Source organism: Aphidius gifuensis, linkage group LG1, assembly GCF_014905175.1.
Source record: "Aphidius gifuensis isolate YNYX2018 linkage group LG1, ASM1490517v1, whole genome shotgun sequence".
Taxonomy (NCBI): domain Eukaryota; kingdom Metazoa; phylum Arthropoda; class Insecta; order Hymenoptera; family Braconidae; genus Aphidius; species Aphidius gifuensis.
In genome coordinates this window covers 10,453,499-10,467,392 of record NC_057788.1, presented here as the reverse complement: position 1 = coordinate 10,467,392, position 13,894 = coordinate 10,453,499, and the positions used below count along the sequence as shown (strand labels likewise).

The 13,894-nt window shown below is 28.5% G+C and overlaps 1 protein-coding gene across 1 annotated transcript; it reads right to left on the bottom strand.

Annotated features, from left to right (window-relative positions):
* Positions 1–8,971: 8,971 nt before the first annotated feature.
* Positions 8,972–12,449, bottom strand: LOC122849109 (serine protease inhibitor-like). The gene is made up of 4 exons (XM_044147732.1): positions 12,392–12,449; positions 9,705–9,919; positions 9,184–9,322; positions 8,972–9,105 (listed from the first exon to the last, which is right to left on the bottom strand). Exons 1-4 carry the CDS (start codon positions 12,447–12,449, stop codon positions 8,972–8,974), a joined length of 546 nt encoding a protein of 181 aa, XP_044003667.1.
* Positions 12,450–13,894: the final 1,445 nt, after the last annotated feature.

Here is a 13,894-nt window from a genome sequence, read left to right as displayed (position 1 = left end):
TTTTTTTCTTATTTCTTTTTTTTTATCTTCTATAATTTTCTCGTTCAAAACTCTAAGTCAAATGTACGTACAAGTATGTACCAAACATTGTATTGCATTCAGTGCAATATTTATATTGTTTTTTTCATCTATATTTAGTTTGTTAACTAAATATGTAAAAATTCCTTTTATTTTTCCTAATTGTTTTTTGTGAAAAAGTAAAAATTTAACTTCTACTTGTTATGACACATTTATAAATATGTATAATTATTAAACAATATTTTTAAAGTTTTTAATTATGGTTAATGTAAATTTTAAACATGTTCTGCATTAATTAATAAAAGTATAATAATAATAGTATGACGGGCACACAAATTTACACACATACAAACAAGATGGCTAATAATAATAATATGACGGGCACACAGATATACACACATGTAGACAAGATGGCTACTTAGAGTTTTGCGCAGTAGAATTTATTTTCGTCCGAGAAATGGACATACCTGTATATTTCTACCATGATATCTGTCAAAAAATATTAATGCCCATAACCTTCAAACGATTTACCAATATTTGATTGGATTGTTATAAATAAAAGAATAGTTAATGTGTTATAAATAAAAAAACAACGAAAAATTAAAAAAAAAAACTACATTCAAACACAAAAAAAAAAAGATAGATTCATTTTCAAATAGGGCGCACGCGAACCTGTAAGAATGAAATCAAGATTTGTACATAATTAACAATAATAACAAAGTATTGTTAATTAAAATTTTGAAGTAATCAGATTTTTTTATTCAATCATTATTGAAGTACGAAACCTGCATTCATTGGTTTAAATAAACTCACGACATTCTCTTCAAGAAAAAAAAAAAATAATTCAACAATATTTATAAATAAATGTTAACAATTGTTCGAAAGAAAAAGTCATGGGTTAATTTATATTAATAATAACAGAATTTGTCCTACGCAATTGAAAAGAATAGAAAAAAATTATTTGACGAAAATTGATTATTAACAATTGCATGGCACCTCGGATAATAAATAATGATAGATAATTTTTTTCTTTATTCTTGAAAAAAAAGTCATGAGCTTATCTGAATCAATGAAAGCAGGATTCGTACTTTAATAGTATTTAAAAAAAAATAGTTTACTCGAGAATTCAAATTTACAATACTTTGTTAAATAATCAGAATATTTTGTACTAATTTGTACAAACATTGGATTTTTACCTCAAAAACAACGACAAAAATAAAATATTTGCTCTAAAATGTTCATATACAAACGCATGGGGTCTTTTTAATTGAATTCTTATCTAATTTAAAGAAAAGAGCAGAATAGCTATTTTGCACTCATAAAATCGGAATTCATACATCAATAATAATAACAAATTATTGTGAATTAAAATTTAGAGTAAGCTATTTCTTCTTACAATAAATAGCAGATGATGACAGACCATAGATGAAAAAAAATTGTTGAACGACAATTATTTATTAACAGTTGCATATTGCCTTCAATAAATTTTTGATGAGAAAGACGTGAGCTAAAAAATTTTAATTTACAATCTATGTTATTGTTATTGAGGTGTAACTTTTTATTTTATTGATACAAGTTGTAGCTTTTCCCTGGTGGAAATATTACTCCGGCATTACTCCTGCAGTCCTGCATTACTCCGACATGACCGGAGTAATTTCGTCGGCATGAAATTAGTACCGGCAAAATTATTTCGGCATCAGATCAATGAAGGAGACAAAAATCCAGCATTGATCTCATGTCAGGAAATGGACCAAAAACGGAGTAATGCCGGAGAAATATTTCCACCAGAATTGCTCTTTTCTTTGAAATAGATAGGAAATAAATGGAAAAAGGATTCATCATTTAAAACACCATGCGTCTGTCTATTGTATAAACATTTTTTGGAGTAACTTTTTTTTTTTTTGTCGTTATTCTTCAGGTGAATAATTCCGATGTTAATAGCACAAATTAATACAAAATAATTCTGATCATTTAGCAATTTTTGCATGTTCCGAGTCAATTTGAAAAAAATTAACCTGTCCTCCACCTTTCAATAACGTGTAAATAAAATAATTGTTGACATTATTAAAAATTAGTACAAATCAAAAGGCTTTTAATTTCGTATCCGCGGGCTGGGCTCAAGCATTCTATTAGTCATCGTCAAATATTATTTATAAATTAATTTTTTCTCTAATTAAAAATTTCATTGTTTTTATTTTTTTTTTGTTAATAACACCACATGATGACGTGTCATTGGAATTTAGCATATAGCATATAGCATAGAAACAACTGAGGCGGCCGCTTGCGGCCGGCGAGGGCGCTAGTTAATATAAAAAAAATAATTATAGTTCATTATTGATTTGAAAAAAAATTCAACTTAAATTTAAATTCCTCATTATGTCACTGCATTTACTCTTGTAAATATAAAAAATATTATATACTCAAAAATAATGTATAAATAATATATAATATATTTAAATCAAATTTTTTCCAAGTCATATGATAAATCCCAGGTAGGATCCCACAAGGGTGAACGGCCGTGCCAGGCTTGTTACAAGCTTGTGTTTCCTAGCCTTGGTGGACTAGAATGTGCCTAGCTTGGCACAGAGAATTTCTCCAGTCATTGCACAAGACTTGTTACGGAGGTGGGATAGACGCGAAGCGTCCCACCTATAGTATTGTTTTCACTATATGTTTTATGAATACCGCTCATAGCTTCTATAATAATTAAGCTAGATTATTCGTATTAGGCTCAAATTGAAGATCTCGACAAGCTCTAGAGCCTCTGATAAAATTAAAATTTTTTGGGTAATTATTGAGTGTACAAATGACAAGAGAAAAATGTAACGAAATCTTCGAAGCGAGATATTAAGAAAACTAAGAAAAAATCATGGATGCGAAAATTTCACAGATAACAGTAAATAATGAAATAAAGATAATTAAAAAAAGTTTATATTTTTTAAAATCGAATTCGTTTGTTTATTCAAGAAAAACTGAAACGACATTTTTTTGGAACATACATAACTTTTTAAAAAATTAACTAAGGGGTTTTATTTTATTTTTAATGGATTCCTCGTCGAAAAATCTACAACCAGGGCCATACTTGAAATTTTTTCAACAATTAGTTTTTTTATAATTAGCGATTGTTTATAAAAAATATCAGAGTGAGTAGTTTATAAAATAAAATGAACCACAAAGAAATCATTGAATGAGCTTAATTGGCTCAACAGCTTGTAGAAAATTTTCTAACAAATTTTTTGACTATAATATGAGATTTTTTAGTTGATTATTTAAACAATTAATGAAGATTTAAACAATCATTATTTTTTTTTTTCATCATTTTTTTGCCATACGCATGCGCACTTGTGACTGTAGAGCATAATACCCACTCATTTTTACCATTAGAGTTTTTTTTTTTTAAGATGGCAGATGGTAGCACTCAACAATTCTAGGAATTAATTTAGTTTATTTATTTTGTATTTATCCTGTTTTTTGAAAGTTTGAGGTTAAAGTTTTATAAATAAATTTAATATAATGAATAATTGTAATATATAAAAAATTATTATATTACAATTCATTATTAAATAATAAATAAAAATTATAATTTCGGAGTTAACGCGTCCTCCCGCCGGAGTTTTGAAAATTTTCAATTTTCAAAGAGAATGCAGCCGTTACTAAATTTTAATCTAGGCTTGTACCAAGCCTGTGCCGATTGTTATTTCCAAGCCTCACACAAGGTTAAAAATTCCAAGCTCGTGTCAAGCTTGTATTTACAGTCATTGCACAAGACTTGTTATTCCAGGCTTGTACCAAGCCTGTGACAATCGTTAATTCCAAGCTTTACACAAGGTTAAAAATTCCAAGCTCGTATCAAGCCTGTATTTACAGTCATTGCACAAGACTTGCTAGTCCAGGATAGCTATTCTCGACATAATTATCCCCTCAGTTATCCCCGGCGACAGGGATAACTATTTTGTGGAAATTCACCTTAATTTATGGCTTTATTTGTATCTTTTTCAATGGTTTCCATCAAACGACTATATCGCTTTTGAGCGTTTTCATGTTATCTCCGGTACAGGAGATAATTATGTCGAGAATAGCTATCCTGGCTTGTACCAAGCCTGTGTCAATCGGTAATTCCAAGCCTTACACAAGGTTAAAAATTCCAAGATTGTGTCAAGCCTGTATTTACAGTCATTGCACAAGACTTGTTAGTCCAGGCTTGGCAATTTCCTGTATCAATCGTAATTCAAGTCTCACACAAGGTTAAAAATTCAAGCTCATGTCAAAGCCTGTATTTACAGTCATTGCGAACTTGTTAGTTCAGGCTTGTACCAAGCCTGTCAATCGTTAATTCAAGTCTCACACAAGATTAAAATTTCAAAGGTTATGTCAAGCTTGTTTCCAGTCACTAGACATTTTAATCCAGGACTCGACACAAGACTGTCCCCTTGATTTTTCCCGCCCTCACACGAGCCTCGTAATATAGCCTTGTTTCAAGCTGGTGCCCATTGTTTCACCAAGCCCGACACGAGACTTGACTTATGCATATATTTAACTCAAAAAAAAAAATTCTAGTAATTAGATATATAAATTTAATATAAATTTCAAATAAAAATTATCAGGCTTTGACTATTGTGTGAGGCATTCGCGAGGACTGTGTGTTTAGTCTCAATAGAATTTATTTATATAAAAAATTTTGACGACCACTTTTATCAATACCCCGATGGTCGACATGATAGTGCATTGGACTTCCACGTGAGAGGCCCCGGATCGATCCCGCGTCGCGTCCCTAGTTTTTCGTTTAATTATTATCGTTTAATAGAATTGTCTGAATTAAAAAATAACAATGTTGAAATTATTAAATTAACAATAATAATAGATTAACCATAATAATTTATTTATATTTTTTTTTAAATTGTTTTTGGAAGCTTGAGTCAAGCCCGAGGCACAAGCCTTGGTACAAGGCTGGAATACGAGTCTTGACACGAAGCTGGGACACGAGCCTTGGCACAAGGCTTGTCATCAAGCTTGTAACATAGGCACATTTCCAATCACTTAACAACCTTGGCACAAGCTTGTAGCACAAAGCTGAACAAGTGTGATGTGCACAAGCACGTGCAGGCAGGCACAATCGTTTACTCCTACCTGGGTAATAAGAGCTGAGCTTATCTCAAAAATTAACGCAAAAAAAAAAAAAAAGGATTTCGAGCTTTTTAATTTTAAAGATTTGTCATTTCTTAATTACAGCCAAGCTTAACTTTCATGGATTAAATTTTTATTTTTAAGAAATATTGATAAAAAGTTATTAATTAATAAAAATCCATGGAGATGAGGATTTTTTCTCGTGAAAAATAAAACGACAATATTAAAAAGGCTTATCTTTGAGGACATAGGTATTTTTTATTTTAATATCCAAGACACGAACCCTTCTGTCATGTATTTTGTTTGAAAAAAAAAAAAAAATCATCCCCAAGCACTTTGAATTTATGTAAAACATTAAAAAAAAAAAAAGTCTACCCTTTTTACAATTGACAAAAGGCGAATTTCGAAAAAATAATAGTTGTATTTTTTTTTCTTTTACAGTAATGCGACAATAATAAAAATATAAAAAATAAAAAATAGATAAATATTGAAAAGGCAATAATTTTATTCCCAAGAGATATTTTTCAGCTTTCTCGTTGTTAAAAAAGATTAGAAAAAGAGAATATTCAAGAGCTAGAACATAAACTTGATGATTTAAAAAAAGAAACATCGGATAAAGAAAAAAATATATTATTCATCGTAAAATGAAAGACAAAGAAAATGAATAGAATTACGCAAGTTAAAAGAGACGAAGCATCAGCAAAAAATGGAAAGTAATTGATGTAATTGATCAAACAATGCATGCTGAATTAATTTAATGAAAAAAGAAAAACAAATATTTCAAATGTCAATACAAAAAATGAAAAATTAAAAGAATTATCACAACTTCTTGATAAAAATGCACAGACAAGTGAAGAATTTGACTCGACATACAGCAAACCGTGAAAAAAAAAATAATATTCAATGAACGACTTCGTAGTCTAAAAGAAAAATCAGCATCATTAATGAGAAAAAAGTACGAATCTTGAAACAAAAATTAATATAACACGTCGTAAACAAATGATGATGCTATAAACCCTTTTTTTCACCTCTCCAACGTTCAATCTTTGAAAGTTTTTATCTTGTTTATATGTTGGCATCTGTTGGCATCGATTATATAGTTGTTTCCTGTTTATCAAATTGGTGGTTCAATGATTATTCAATCAACAAGCATCACGTGATTTTGTCATTAACAAAAATCATACGATTATATGATCAATGTGCCACACGGCAGATTGCTTGTTCCAACATCTTCGTCCATATATATAGCCAATGTATAGTCATTCGCGGACCGTATAGTCATTCAAGATTAAATTTGATACACCTGTAATCCGTTTAACTTATTAGAAATTTCATCAATTTTTTGTTTGTTACAATGATTGGTTTTTATTTGTATTTTTGCATATTGTGAGTATACTATTCATCCCTGCATTTATTTTTCATCTGAATATAAATAAGAAAAAAGATTAAAGCATATAAAAATTTTTATTTTTTTTTTAAATGATAGTCATTTGTCTTGAATAAATTGTTCATTAAGCAACATAATTATAATTGATAAAAGTAAATAATTATAAATTTGTATTTTTTATCAACAGACTTTCATACTTAATATCAAACTGCAGTATGGCAGAGGACAACTTGAGTACTAGTGGCTGCAATGCAACAAACACCTTTCCAGTAGAATGCTCAGCATTGCGTGAAAATTTTTTTGTCATGATAAAATCACATCCATGTAAAATTGTGAAAATTTCACCACTTACTAGAACTGAGGTTCGTGTTACTGGAATTGATGTTTTATCATCCCAGAAGTATGAAGATATCTGCCGTTCAACCATGGATATCGTCGAAGTCGAGGAAAAATATTATACAGTAAGACAAAAAATTATACCATATATGTATTTATTAATTAATATTGATAAATGAATCAATGATGCAATTATTAAATATTATTACAGTTATTAGATATACATGACGGTTATTTTTCCTTATTGTCTCGTGACGATCGTAGTATACTTCGTAACGATCTTCCACTTCCAAAAACTGATTTGGCCAAAGAAATAACTGCTGCTAAATCTAAGAAACTATCAATTGTTGTAATTATATATATCATTTGTTTACTATACGTTCATTAAATAAATTCAATTTTTATATTTATTTATTAACAATTAGATTTTTTGTCTTTAGTGCACTGTAACGGAAGCCTGCGGTAAAGAAGCTGTGACTAGCTTCGAAAAGTACTTTTTTACAGAACTGCAGTCGGCCAGTCGAAATAATGTTTGAATTTCCAGAGTGTAGTAGAGGAAGTGCGTTTTTTGCCCAATCAGAGAGTCCGCTTACAAGTCTTACAACTCATTTGGAAGGGAAATGAAACACTCGCCAAGGCTCGTATTTGCCCCTTCAAATTCGTTTTGTGTGAGCACTTTCTGCGTGGGCACTTGGTAACGAATATACTAAAATTATGTTCAGTACTGTACACAACTTCCAATCAACTGCAATCAACTACCAATCGCTCAGACTATTTTTAAAAAAGCTAGATAATATAATTATTTTCTCAATTTAAAGCCATTTTAAATGAAATAATATTTAACAGAGTAAATTTTAATAAGAAAATCACAGTAATATAGTAAAAATTATTGATAAAATAAGTTTATTGACTCATTGGTCTATACAATGACATTTTAATTAAAAAACATTGTTCTATATACAGTGGCAATAAATTCCTTTTTAAATTTAATTAATTACTCAAGTAATATATTTTTTACATAAATAATAACTCTTCTACTCTGAATATTATTTAAAATTGATGCTTTTTGAATTATCGATATTTAAATTGATTTATTTTCATCTATATGGTTTTTCTTTTTAATAACACCACATATATTTTTATTTACTTATATATTCAACATAAATTATGTTACATAATTATTTCAGAAACTATATCATTCTTAAATAATTAAATTAAATATCATATAATAAACAAGATCGCGCAAGCAGTACGTTCAGTCTTGTAGTTTGAAAAATGCGAAAATAAACGGTCATGTCGTATTTTATCGCTTTAAATATTCAAACACCATATTTGAGAAAATATAATAATGTATAAGACAATTAAAGATAGAATATATATGTTAACCAGCATTGGACAACAATTGTTTATATAATACGATGGAAAAATATTGAATTTTATAATAAAAATATATCAAAAAATTACCTGGCATTACACAATTCACAGACATGACACTAGTGCAGTGTATAGTGATGGGTAATTTTTTATTAACTTTTTATTTGTTATTTCTTTTTTATGATTTAAATTATGGTGAGTTGAAGTATTAAAAATTTTATAATAAAAAAAAATATTTGTTTATATATCGATCGTGTTTTTTTTTTTATTTATTTATTTATTTATGTATTTGATCATAACCCATTACTGCACCAGGGTAGTAATTTAACACATTATATTATTAATATTAACATATTATTATATTACATTATTATCATACACAGTGAAAACATATTGATATTACTATATAGCATATTTGTATTTTTGTATTTTTCATATACGTAGAGGTTGATAATTATTACTTCAATGATACTAATAAAATTAAATAATTAGTCTATATATATTAGATATCTGTAAAATATAAATAACTAGATATTTTTTTATTTTCATTCTTTTTATAAAAAAAAAAAAAGCAAAATACATATAGCTACATTGAAAATATTTGTATTTTTTCTATACAAATTTATTTACTCTTAATTAATATTACATTTTTTGACATTTATAATTTATTATTAAAAACAACCTTGATAATTGAAAAAAAAAAGAAAAAAAATAATGATTAAGAGGAATTTTTTATTTTGTAGTTGGGTCGTTGACATATCCTGTAAAAAGAATAACACGTTCGGTTGCCAAAAGAAAAAGAAACGGACGATTTACATGTATGTCAAGAGGACCTCCATACGCTGACAAGGGCATAATACCCATATCTGTAAAAAATTTATCAAATTTATTAAATTATTCGTAACAAAAAAAAAAAAAAAATAATATTGCTTATGTAAAATTACGTGTTGCAGCAGCAGCTTTAGTGCCATCCTCATTTACTTCGATGAATGCTTGTTGTATAACTTTACTGATAGAAATGTCATTTTGTTCAGTGATTCCATGGAAATTGGCTTTGGATGTAAATGCATCTTTAATTCCCATCTTTACAAAAAATAATTTATTTATAACAAAAGAATAAAGTAAATTTAAAATGAAAAAAAAAATTCAAGTTAAAAAACTGAGTGGAGAGAAGAAAATAATGGATATATACATACTTTTTTCAAGTGCTCATTGAGTGATAATTTTGTTTCAATGATAAATTTTGGTAAATATAAATGCATTTTTGATTTATCAGTTGGATATAAAGACTCAAGTGTAACAGTATTCAATTTTTTTTGAATATCGGACAATGATTGTTCCCAATTGGGTAAAATGATAATCATGCTCATTGGATCACATCCATCTTTTGCCTATATATATTTGACAATAAGGATAAAATTTTAGTATTGAATTATTATTTTTGATGATATAATTTCAATTTTACCTGATAAGGAAGCCGAACAATTTCAGCACCAAGTCCTTCATGGCTTTTATAAAATATTTCAGAAGTTACTTGCATAGTTGGAACGTTTTTCGGAGTATTGTTATCAACATAGAAACTTTTGTCGAATGTTTTATTTTTATCGAAACTATGTTTCCACATTCCTTTGAAATATAATGCATTGATGAGAAGAAGATAGGTATTCATATCAATTTTATCTGCAAAAAATAAACAACATATCACATGATAATTATAATTTCTATCTATACAGAAAAATTTGTGGAAATTCCAAAGAAATTTGTTCACCACAAATCATTTTTAGAAGAAAAAATAATACAAAAATTGTTAACTCACCAGCTTCAAGAAAATTTTTGATTTTATTATTTGTTTGTTTTTCAACCCATTGATTCATATTTTTCACTGAATCAGTAGGATTTCCAAAACTCATGGATTCAAATATTTCTTCTGCATTTGTTTTATTTGAAATATCAACAGTATTATCAATAAATTGTTTACGTATTGTATAGCGATCGTTTATGTATATTTTATTTGCCATATTTAAAATGTTTTTATCCCACTTCTATTTATGAATACATAAAATAATGAATATAAAAAAAAATTTGTTATCTATTGTATTTTTTTCTTTTATTTTTAAATAATAATTCTTACCGATGTGATATCAAGGCTGCCATGTTCAAAGGTATCTGCTGATTCAATATGTAAAGCTTTTTCAAATTGATGTTTTGTTTCATTAAGTGATCCAGTGGAAAGAATCATTAACAACTGCGAAACACCGAATGGTGAAGAAATAAAATTACCAGTTTGGGTTTCCATTAAAATCTAAAAAATTCCACAATGAGTATTTAATATCTTGGTGCGGTTATAAAAATTGGATTTAATTAATATGCAATTTATTTTTAATAATTATAATAAAAATGTTTACTTTGAAAAGATCAAGAGACATTGCATTTGCTGCTTTTTCAAGCTTCTCCAATTTCGCAGCGTTGATAAAGCCATTGAAAAACCAAAAATAATGTTATAACAAATAATAAAATCGCAAAAAGAACCATTAGTATTTAATTGGCATATAAAATTTATTTATTTAATACATATGCGTATATTTATACTCACATATTTTCATTTTTAGATCAGAGTAGACAATCAAAAGTAAAGTAAAATCTATTCAAATCTATTATACAGTCGTTCGTTGACTAACTTTATGTGTCGCCTTTTTACATGCTTCGTTCAGTTACGTATTGCTCATCGCGGGTTGTCTGCAGCGAGTTTCCACTTCCACAATTTGCCCCTCTTTTTTTTACCCTTTCTACTATAGCAAACTGCTCAATGCGGGAAATTTTAGTTTCTGCGCTGATAGGTTCAAGCATAATGATTGGCTCATGTTCTTATACACACACATTCATAGAATTTATTTAAAATTATAAGCATTTTGATTTTTTATTAATAATAAAATTAATAATAATCAAAAGTATGTCATCATTATAATAGCTTATATATTTTTTTTCAAGCATAATGATTGGCTCATGTTCTTATACACACACATTCATAGAATTTATTTAAAATTATAAGCATTTTGATTTTTTATTAATAATAAAATTAATAATAATCAAAAGTATGTCATCATTATAATAGCTTATATATTTTTAATTTTACAATGTTGTTTATTAATAAATTTATAAATAATATTTTTCCAACAAACAACGAAAAAGTAATACCTTAATTTACTTATTATATAAACCAAATGATTAAAACCAAAATCGAGGATTTCTTTATAAATAATCAAGATGAAAAAAAAATTCATTTTGCTGTTTTTGTTGATTTAAACATAACCACATAATAATTTTAGTAGTATTATTTTATTTTATTAGTATTATTTTATAAGTATTATTCGTCTATCATATTTGTGCGTTTTTTTTTTTTTTTTTTTTTATTCTATATTTGATACGCTGACGTGTTCTATGCTCTAATGGATTTCTAGTTATCATTAGCCTCCGGCTTTCTATATTTCGACTTTGAACTTAACACCTGATTATTTTTTATTTTATTTTTTCGTTATATCAGTATAATATTAAAAATAACTTTAAAAATAAAATTAATCGTCTTCCAAAAATAATATTTCAATCATCTATTAAAACTAAAATATTGTTTAAACAAAAAATAAAATCCAATATTATTTAAAACTAATAAATTAGAAAATGAACTTGATGATATAAAAAAAAAAAAAATGAAACATGAGATAAAGATAAAGATATCCTGAAAGGAAAGACAAAATATGAAAAAATTAATAAAATTAATCAAACAATGCGCATGCTGAATTAATTAAATAAAAAAAAAAAACAAATATTGCGCGAATGTCAAACATATTGTATTAACAAACGACAAATAACTATAGTGAAGGAATAAAATCTCACAGAAATAACTGCTGAATTTGAAAATTGAGCAGTACTATTACTATAATATATTATATATATAGTTTGTCGACTTTACGTTCCTTTAATGAATTAAATTTTATATTTATTTGTTAACAATTTTTTGTCTTTTGCTCATTGCAACAAAGCCTGCGGTAGAAGAGCCGTCACCACCTTCAGAAAGGAATAATTATGTTCAGTTAATATACTGTACACCTATTTTTAAAAATATACTTATACAACGACTTATGAATATTTTTTAACAACAATCTTGTGTTGCAATACCACCATGATCAATAAATCCTGGTATCCATGTTACCATTCAGCACCATCCATTCTATTCCATCTTATTAATACATCTTGGATTGTAGTAACTGTATAACCATGTCCTAAATGTATAATGCTCCAGGTGGTGTGGTGGTAATATCATTTTAAATGATGAATTTTCAGGACCATGAAAACTAGGAAGGACCAAAACCAATAAATGTTGAGAGCGCGTCAATCTGGAATCTGGACAGTCGCCTAGTTAGGAACCCGAGTGGAAATTTCAGTCCGATTCGGATCCAGGACGGATCCGGTTTACCTGATTACATATCCGAATCGGATCCGGCCAGCCTGATCCGATTCGGACTGAAAATGTAACGCCGGCTAGGCTCCGAATCGGATCCGGTGAACCGGATCCGGTTACAATAAGGACACCGTGGCTAAATCGGATACCAAATTATGTATCCGAAATTACATTTAAATCGGATCCGATTTTACATCCAAACCGGATCCGATATTACATCTAAATCGGATCAATTTTACATTCAAATCGGATCGATTTTTACAATCAAATCGGATCCGATTTTTATATTTAAACCGGATCCGAATTTTGTTTTAAAAATTTTTGATTTAGAAAAAATATATTTGCTTTTCAATTATTTTTTAACAATCATATTATCAATATTTTTATCTTAGAAAATTCAACCTAAACTAAACTAAAATTCCGGATTTTGCGGGGATCGATCTCGGGGCTATTCTGTTCAAAGTCGGCAACTCTATCCTAATGACCACGGCGTACGTGGAATCCATAAAATCAAAAGTCCTTTACAAGTGTAGAAAGTTATTTCAAAATTACAATAGAAAACTTGATATGATTAATACTATATATATGCAACAATGTATTTATTATTATCAAAAATAAAATGACATTCTGAAATTAATTTTTTTTTTTTTAAAATACTTCTAAGTTGGATCGTTTCAAATCAGGAAACCGGATCCGGCTTACTAGTAAATCTGACCGAATCCGGAAGTTAACTTTGACAAAAACAAACTTCAGTGTGTCCGGCATTCCGGATCCGATTCGGATCAGAATAGAGTAAAGAAAACCGGATCCGGTTAGCCTTAGCCAAACCTGACTAAACCCGGAGATAACTTTGAAAAAAAAAATAAAGTCCGATTAAAGTCCGGCAATCTGGATCCGATTCGGATTAGGAAAGAGTAAGGAAAGCTGGACCCGGTTAGCCTTAGCCAAACCTGACTGAACCGGAGATAACTTTGAAAAAAAATAAGGTCGATTAAAAGTCCGGCATTCGGATCCGATTCGGATCAGGATTAAATGAAAAACCAGATCCAGTTAGCCTTGGCCAAACCGGACCGAACCAGGAGATAACTTTGAAGAAAAATAATGTCCGATTAAAGTCCGGCAATCTGGATCCGATTCGGATCAGGAAAAGAGTAAGGAAAGCCGGATCCCGTTAGCCTTAGCAAACCTGACTGAACCCG

Bases quoted from the DNA above. Each gene is read 5' to 3' on its own strand.
- LOC122849109 (XM_044147732.1), bottom strand. From the start codon at position 12,449: ATGGTAACATGGATACCAGGATTTATTGATCATGGTGGTATTGCAACA. The intron at 9,323-9,704 runs GTAAAATTGAAA...TTTTTTGTAAAG, and splicing joins TTGTTCGGCTTCCTTATCAG to ATGGGAATTAAAGATGCATT. The intron at 9,106-9,183 runs GTAATTTTACAT...AATTTTTTACAG, and splicing joins TAAAGCTGCTGCTGCAACAC to ATATGGGTATTATGCCCTTG.